General features: G+C 37.5%; 1 protein-coding gene across 3 annotated transcripts in view; it reads left to right on the top strand.

Annotated features, from left to right (window-relative positions):
* eipr1 (EARP complex and GARP complex interacting protein 1) overlaps positions 1 to 6,669 on the top strand; it is a 123,187-nt gene extending 116,518 nt beyond the window's left edge. For all 3 annotated transcript variants that reach the window (XM_021316160.2, XM_012862050.3, XM_036151146.1), the window contains exons 9-10: positions 1,420 to 1,587; positions 6,354 to 6,669. In XM_021316160.2, coding sequence (XP_021171835.2) covers positions 1,420 to 1,587; positions 6,354 to 6,528 — 343 coding nt within the window. In that variant the 3' untranslated portion in view covers positions 6,529 to 6,669. The remainder of the gene's footprint in view (positions 1 to 1,419; positions 1,588 to 6,353) is intronic.
* The last annotated feature ends 2,758 nt before the right edge of the window (positions 6,670 to 9,427 follow it).

Here is a 9,427-nt window from a genome sequence, read left to right on the forward strand (position 1 = left end):
TTCAGGCACCTTCGGGAAAGCACACCCACAGTAACAATGAATATAATGATAACTCTTTCCCTGGGCTTGTGATTGGTTTCCTGTTTCATTAATTGCTTTATCTCATGACTAATAAAATGCCCCAGCCACTCCTGATGTAATAAAAGACAGTAATAAACTCATTACTAATTAAATCCTCTGCCACCCGTTTGGTTGTTGAGGACTGGAGGTAAGTCCAGCCCTGGATTGTCTTCTCCTGAGGCTTCAGGCGTCGCTCTAAGCCGAACAGCCAACTGCAGATGTGTCTGTGTGTCGGAGACACGCACCGTCTCCTCTGTGAGCTGAATAGATGATCAGCGTGAGCCAAACCGGGATCCTGCTACAGCGCGCACACGCACAGTGGAGCATTCGCAACACTTTGTCTACGTGCGCGCCCCCACACAGCAGCAGACATTATCTCCAAAAGAGAGGCAGGCTCAGCAAACATATCCATAACTGTAGATTGCAGCAGATGGGATGTCTTCTGATGGGAGATAGGTGACGTGTGTGTGGTGTGTTCACTATCATCTAATCGGTGTTTTTTTGCAGAGCTCTCTTTTTATCTGTGAGGCCACATGTGTTTGTGTGCCGTTCCCCCCACATTTCTATAAAGCATATTCTCATTTGTATTCGCCTGTACGAGCACACATCTTCTTCTGTGCGCCGCGTTTGTGTGTGGGTGTTTGTCGTGCGCGCTCATTTGTCGGAGCGCAGCCAGGATATGGCCTCGGGGCTGCTGGGGGTATTAGGGACTATTTTTTAGCAGGGAAGCGGATTAGCGGAGCGCAGGGAACGGCGTGGCCGCGGCTGATTTTTCTGTCAACAGCCTCAGTTATCCCTCAATCCCTCCCTGTGAGGGAACTGGGACCGCACTCTGAGCTGTGCCTCTGGCTCACAAAAGGCACACAAACACACAAAGAATGAGTGCACAAAAAAAGAAGAAGGAAAAAAAAGGAAGCAACTCAGGGAACGAAGGCACAAAATGGAGAGAGTTATGGAAGGGAGGTGAGGAAACTAAGAAAGAAATAAAGTGAGGATTATGGAGTTTCTGATTATGATCATCAGCGAATGTGAACCGAGCTCAAATATAGACCGCAAGCTTCCAAATCCTCATTACTGGCATTTAAATACTCAAACAGAGCTATTTTAACGGCTGCGTGAGAGGGCTGCATTTTCTGCATGCTGTGTGTGGGTGGCTGAGAGTGTGCATGTGTGGTCTTCTCAAAACATACAGTCAACAAACTATCACAGCATCCAGAGCTTGCTGCAGGGCTTCTACGCCCACACGCGGCTTTCTTCACAATCATTTTCATCATATGCATAAATGTAAAAAGAAAAAAAAAAAGTGTTCCCCCACATTGCTGCGCTGTCTAACTCTAGATGAATAATGTGTTGTCCCAGGGTGTGGAGCGTCCGCTACAACCACAGCCACGACCAGCTGGTGTTGACAGCCAGCAGCGACAGCCGTCTCATCCTCTCCAATATGGTGTCCATCTCCTCGGAGCCATTCGGCCACTTGGTGGACGACGAGGAGCTTAGCGAGGGGGAGGACAACCACCAGGAGGACAAGTAAGAGCAACTCTGGCAGCTCTATCAACTCATTAGAAGCAGCTCCTTACCTGAGCTGTCTGGTTTAAGCTGGTTGATGGTGGGGTTTTATAAGGAAGGAGCATAGGATTTTATTTTAATAAGAGGATTATTAAAGTAAACACAAGGAACAGAGATGAAAGAAAGTTGAGTGACATCGACAAATTAATAACATCTCACGCCCGAATAAGCCTTTTTTTAAAGGCGGCTGTAACGATCCATTCCTTTATTGCTGGATATGTTGGCCACCATTATCAGATTTAAAACTGATGAAATCACATTATGTTTAAGCACTTAGCAAATACCATCATTTTAAAAACTTTTCCTTTTTAGTTGTGTTCAGGCTCGTAGCTCTCTAAGGTTGCATTAATATATTGAGAAATATAGACAAAATGCATGAAAGGAAGCAAAGAGCACAAAGCAGCAGAGGAATGCTTCCAAAGATGAGATGAGATTATTTTTATTATGCTAGATTTGTGCAGTAATGTATAACCTAATGGCCACCCAAGTCAAAGTAGGGATAGCGAAGTCTCCACTTCCAATTTGAGTTCATAAAGTCTAGATTTATATAGTGACCGATCCAATTGTATAATATGATTGAATTTGACTTTGTAAACTGCCTTTAGATGACATGTTGTATGAATTGGCGCTATACAAATAAAATTGAATTTAATTGAATTGAATGAGGGGGAAAGTAATAGAAAGGTTAGTAGGTGTAGTAGCTTGGAGACTTAATAAACCGCCACCCTATGAAGGGATATAAGAGCGCTTTGTGTGGAGCCTGTACTTGACCATATGTCGAATGACCGCTTTGAACAAAATCTGTAATTCAAAACCACTTAAACTGTATTCAGGTAGATGTTTTAACTTGTGTTCCGGTTCTAATTCCCATTGTTCCTTTGATACTGACCTTTGTATATGTCCCATCAACTGTTCCTCTAGAACGATTACTCATTTAATACGGCCTCTCTGTTTTAGTGAGTATAAATTAAAAGTTTTTGTATCTTTAAAGTTACATATCTGCTTTGAAAACCAATCAAAAGGCAGGTTGTGATTTATACATTTTCCAATTATCAATATTTAATTGCTCAAAAATATGGTTTTAGAAAATTTATTTTAAATTGATGGCTGATTTCTATCAGATGTGTCTTTGTTTTGCCACATTGGCTTTTAGCCAAGTGATCTATTTACAGTTCATCAAGGTTTCACAAATTTTCTTTCTCCAAAACCCATTAGGTGGGTGATGTTTTAACAAACTAAGAAGAATAAATTTGCTTTTATAATTTTTTACTATAAAACACTTTAGATCTGTTACAGTTCAACAATTACACTCATTAAATTAAAAATATATAGGAAAACATTTGGTAGTGGCCAAAAGAAATTTAGCAAATTACTACAGGCTGACCAATAAATTAATCCTTGCCTACAGTTTAGATTTTAACATATTGTTTTTCCACATTTGGTAGAAAATAATAAGGAAAAGTCATAAATTTGAGGTGAATAAAAAGCTTGCTTATAGTTGGGTTATGCAAATTAATAATATCATATGCATTTGCAAATCAAGGTTATTAAAAGCCCATTTCCAAACAATTCAAAGTTCATCATTCTACAGTTAAAAAAATGTATTATTCCAAACTGTAAAACATTTAAGACAACCTGCCAAGAAATGTGTTCCTGTACATTTACCTTAAGGTCAGACCATTCAATGCTCGAAGAACTGACAAAAACACCCGAAACCTCCATCTCAGACCCTTGTAGCCCGCTCACTGGTTAAATGCTAGTCTATGACAGTAAAATTGAACAAGACTACGGAATTATGGGTTATTTAAACGGATTGCCAGGAGATTTTCTCTACTCCAAAAACAATAAGAAATATTAATCTGTCAAATTTCTTCTGAACAATCCACTACACATCTGGAACAATGAAATCTGGACAGATCAGATCAAATAATTATCATAATGCACAGAGGCATGTTTGGATAAAACACAAGTACAGGATGTTAGAGCCAAAGTCCCATACCAACTGTATAGCACAATTGGAGGGAGTGATGATTTGGGCTTTCTCAGGCACCATCCAGTCATTGAGTCAACCATGAACTCGGTATACCAAAGTTTTCCAGAGTCAGATGTGAGGCTACCTGTCTATACATCAACAGAATGGCTGAAAAAGAAAAGGATAATGAGGTTGTTATAGCCCAGTCAAAGTCTAGATCTCAGCATGACTGAAATAATGCTCTTAACCTTAATGGTGCGTCCACTCCAAGCCCTGTATTGAGCGTCAAAAAGGCATGCTTGAACTTGGACTTGGACGCTTGTGCGGAGCGTCTGCAAAGTGTGGACAGAGCGTGTTAAAAGTTTTGATAACTTACCCAAGATCCTAACTTCCTCACTGATCATCCTCCAGGCAAGGTCCTTTACTAAGATGAGTTTGTCCTCAGACTTTCCATCTTTATCACGGTCCTTCCATCCCGTTAGAAAACCCGCCACTACGTCTCATAGAGAGGTCTTTCTGATTGGTTGACACTCTCATGCTCAGATTTTCTTTAACCTCTTGGCGTTCATCAGCCAGGCTCTAATCCTAAATTTCGGTTCAGAAGGGGAGTCCTGGCACAGACGCAAGCCTTCTTCAAATTGTGCTGGATTTTAAAAACATTTCTTCTGCTTGTCTGTCTTCAGTAATGTAAAGGGTCTAATGAACCAAACTGAGACACTGAAGACCCCATGGTAATACGCAGTTCATATTTGAACAGTTCTTTTGATAACGGTCCTCCAAAGATTAAAGCAGACAGACCAAACCTTCTGTCTCACAATGCTTTGAAACTCCGGGATTAAAGCAAAACAATAAAAATGTGTTGCTGTCAAAACACTTCGGGAGACTTTTTTTTTCTATCTCTGTAGAGTTAACAGTTGATTTGAAAATGTCAGGAAAATCCTCAGTAATTGTTGCTGCTCACTGCTGTCCAAATCTGCCACAGTCCAACATCCATTATGGTCCTCCTCTCAGCCATAACTACCAGCTCTTACACTCAATGGCCAACTCTCATCCATAATTCTACTCTTCATCCTAATCACCAGCACTCAGCTTTACTTTTAACCTTTCCTCTGCAGCTGTTGACCCACCAACCATATGTCCTACTCAGCAGTACCTGAACACTGCATTCAGACCTCTTCCAGTGGCCAGAGCATCTGGGACGAAGATCAATTAAAAGCAGAGTCAAGAAAAATCCTATTATTTCAGTAAATATTTGAATTCCTTTTCTTTTTTTGTCAAAAACACATAATTGACCCACAGTCTACTGTTAGATTGGTTTAAATTAGGTTAAAAACCTTTCACCCAAAGCGTTAATTCCCTCTGCAGTACATTATTCAAATAAATACATTTAAAAAAAATTAGACAGTTTAGCAAAGTTGAAACAAAATCAACTTAGCTTATTTCTGTCGTATAACTCAAAGAAGTTCATAATACACAATGATTTTACAACTCCAGTTCCAAAGAAGTTGGGATGTTGTGTAAAATGTAAATAAAAATAATGATTTGCAAATCCTTTCCAGTGTATATTCAATTGAATAGCCTACAAAGATGAGATATAATGTTCAAATTGATCAACATTATTGTTTTTTATCCAATATTCACTAATTTCTAATTAAATAAATCCAATAGAAGAGATTTTTCTCATTAATTGCTGTTCCGTATCTTTTACCTTAAATGAAAATCACATGAAGCCTGTGAACTAGTGGTCCATACTCTGGGTTAGCCATGGATCCTTCACTGGGGGAGAGAAACATCAATTGGGGAAGGGCAAGGGATGATTTATAAAAATAAAATAAATAATTTGATTAACATATTGTCATTAATGTTGTTGTGGGAACAAAATCAGTGATCCTAATTGGATAAAAACACAGCCTTGTGCCCTCTCTGTCATCTCTGCAGGAGTTGGTTTAATTAAACTTTGAGTCGATCTACATGTCCAAAGCCGGTTTCTTTAGATTGCACCTTAAAATAATTTGCAGTCAAGAGTTTTGATTTAGAAACTCCTAACTATGTGACCCCTGTCGTGTAATGTATTGCGGTTTGTCGGTGGTTAAACTGTTCGGTGACATTATCCTTAAAAGCTCTCAATCCCTGGTGTAACTGAGACCAAGCCCAGTATTTGTTAGATCACTTGAGGGCTCCCACTTGTGCTCTCTCTTTCTGTTCTTTCCCACTAAACGGACACATTTAAGAGCGATTTTCTTTTAGGCTGCCGTCCAGAGGGAGCAGCTACTGTCGGACTGAAAACGTAAATGTGTAAAATAAATCCAAACGTTTAAATCATTGTTTTTCCCTCAGGAACACTTACAGCCTGGGGGGTTTGAGAGGAATTTGAGCCGGCAGTGATGCTTGAGCATATTTCGAAATTGATATTTATTGTCCTAGTATTGTAGCCTCAGTAGAAATATGTCAGCATCGGCAGCGATGTCTGTTGGCAGTTTTAAACAGATTTTCTTTAAATTCATAGATTAATACCTAAATTTAATGTGTGATGGTTCAATTTAACTTCTGAAAGTTATGAAGTAATAAAGTGAATACAGTTAAAGGAATCGTCTGCTTGTTAGTGCAGTAGGGACTTGATTTTATGGATGCCATTAAATACTGTAGACATTTTCAAGAAAATAAATCTGCAAAATTTACTTTTGACAGATAACAAATCATGAAGCATTCCTCCTCTGTGTCTTGGATGTTTCTGTAATGTGTTTTTGTGTTGCAGGAGTAAGGAGCCTCTGAAAGACAGTGTGGTGTCCACCTACGAGGAACACGAGGACAGCGTATACGCTGCTGAGTGGTCGTCTGCTGACCCGTGGCTGTTTGCATCACTCAGCTACGATGGACGCCTGGTCATCAACAGGGTCCCCCGAGCTCTTAAATACCGCATCCTGCTGTGAGACAGAGCGGGAACCCACAACTGTGACAGTCTCTAAATATTTGTCTGATGTAAATATTTAGGTATGGATGTTCCAATCACTGTAAAGAAGGAAACATACTGTTTATCTGCATTAAAGTAAAATCTTTGAATCAAAGTTTAACTCATGTTTAAGCTCATTATGTTTTGTTTATTGACCTAAACTGCTACGGATTTAAACTAATGTGACTTATTTCCTTTAGATTGACATTAGAAGAAACAATGCCGGCATGTGAAAACAGAATAGCGACTCAAGTTACGATTTTTGAAATTATAATGGCTATTATAATATTGTTTAACATATCTTTGTTATGACAAGCCCTTAACTTAACAAAACCCTAAATCAAGCCCTTAAATTAACCTAATCCCAAATCAAACCCTTAATTTAACCTAATCCCAAATCAAGCCCTTAATTTAACCTAATCCTAAATCAAGCCCTAAATTTAACCTTGTCTCTGTTAATGTCAAGTTGTCATAACAACGACATGTTAAACAATGTCAACTTTGCTTTAATAGTGTCATAATTTACCCAATGACAATTAATGACAACAATCCTAAACATTCATAAAGAGTCATTTATGTTCGTAACAGGTGTTATGTTATGTTATGTTTATGACAGTGTAATGTCAGTCTTATATACACCCCTTCAAATAAAGTGTAACCAAAAAAATCACCTTACAGAGAAAAAAAGAAATTGAAATTTACATTGTACTCGGCAATGTACTAAAATATGAAAATCCTGGCAAGAGGAAAATCAGTGTATCTAAATAAGTTTGTTTACATTATGTTTGTCCAAAATAGGTCATTAAATTGGCACTACGATAATCATGTTTTTATGTTACGAAAACAAATGTGTGGAAAAAGGCAACATGGCCTAACATCGAGCCTTGGGGAACTCCAAAGGTGAAGGAGAAATGCTCTAAGATGTATGTATGTATCAAGGACAACTGGCATTTAGTTAATGTTAAAACATTGTGTAACCTGTTCAGTAAGATATTTTAAATCAAAGCTGTTTTGTGTCCATTCAGTCATAAGACATTTATTATGTAAATGTTGTCCTATTTAAAGTATGTAGGAAGTGTGGATCCTTTGGTGACCAACATCATGCAGCCCAGGAATGGCGTAGAAATACAATTTGAGTAGATTTCCTTTGAAATGTACGATCCATCATACAAGTAAAACAAGTCCACAATAATAAGGTCAAACTATTGATTGAATTTAGCTTAAAGTTTTCTTGGTTTTAAAAACCAGCTTGTCAGTGTTCTTTTGCCACCTATTGAGCTGAAGCATGTTACTGTTTAAATTAAATTCTAAGACAACAAATTGTTTGATAATGGTTTTGGAATTTGAAAAGGAAATAAGTAACAGTTGAAAACAATACATGTATTTTAGTTTATATATCTCAGTTTTGGTCAGACCTTCAGAGGACATTTTGGACCAATAGTGTTAGAGTGGAGGAAAAGCCTCAGACAGAAAACAGGAAGCAAGATTTTAACTTTATTTGTATATATTAATCATACAGAAGGCAGAAACTCCTAACATCATTAACATCTTTTTATTAAGTGTTTAAGTTGACCAGTTTTATCCAAATGTACTGTCAAAATTCGGCTTAAATAAAGACATAAAAAGCCAATATCGGTAGCTTGTTTGATCGACGCTGAAACTTTTCAGCTACATTGACATCAACAGACATCTTTTAGATGATTTTGCAGCTTTCTCTTCTAAAACACATTTATACATTTATACGTCTTTTTAATTATGTTTTGCAATGACAGAAATGGCAAGAGATAAAGTTTTTAAACAAAAGAAACATGTTAACGTTTATACAAGTGTTGGAATACTGAATTCAGCTCACAGAAAAATACATTGGAGTTATTCCTCATCAAGAATTTAGCATTTGTGTGTTTTAGTAATCACTTTTACTTACTGCCTAAATGTGGAAAGAGGTGAATCTTCTGTTATCATCTCCTGCTTTTTGAGTAGTAGATATTGCTTTTGAGCCAATTTTATCAGATGCCACTGGTTATTCTCACATAATATGCAAGCTGTCAAAAAATGCTGATGGATTTTCAGGGACTGAGGGAAATTACAAAAATTGAGTCCCACAGGCCTCACAGTTAAGTGAAACCATAGATTGCCTATTAAAAATATGACACTGTTTTTCCTTTAATGAGGGTTCAGTGGCTTTTGGTGACTTGTTAGGGTTTGAAATAGTGGTTTTCACTACATGGAACGGGGAGAAGAAATCTAATCATTATTTATAAATCTAAATTTGCATCGGTTCTCCATAAAGGTATCTGGTCCGATTTAAATAATATTACATGCAGTGTAAAGATCAGTTCATGTACAGTTTTTCTGTTCGTGCGTGCTTATTTCTGATTCAGGTTTGGAATAGTTGCTCAGAGTTTCTATCAATAACTTGAGCTCTAGTATACCTGGAATCTTTAAAAACATTGAAATTAACATTTTCAATGAGTCTTTTGCTCTGGTATTTTTGTTTGTTTAATTTAAAGTGTGTTTTTTTGCATATTTTTATTCCGTGTGGTAGATAAACTACATCAGAGTGACTAAATAGGCTAAAATTCAAAAATGTTCAGTACTAAAATAATGACATTTATCCAGTTCAATTCTGAAAAAGACATTCTGATTGAAGGAAATTTAAAAAAATGATTCAGTTTCAGCATTAAGTCTTCTTAGGTGTCTGTCAGCATCCCACACCTTAACTAAGTATTAGTCACCTCCACTGTGAAATACTTCTCCATATATATCATATTTTAAGGGCGTCTCCTTTCCAGAGCCTCTTCAGGTCACCCCACATGTTTTCTGCCTATTTTGCTCCTGACTTTGGCTAGATCATTACAAAACTTATGATTTTTTTCTCA

The sequence above is a fragment of the Fundulus heteroclitus genome, chromosome 19 (genome assembly GCF_011125445.2).
Source record: "Fundulus heteroclitus isolate FHET01 chromosome 19, MU-UCD_Fhet_4.1, whole genome shotgun sequence".
Classification (NCBI taxonomy): Eukaryota; Metazoa; Chordata; class Actinopteri; order Cyprinodontiformes; family Fundulidae; genus Fundulus; species Fundulus heteroclitus.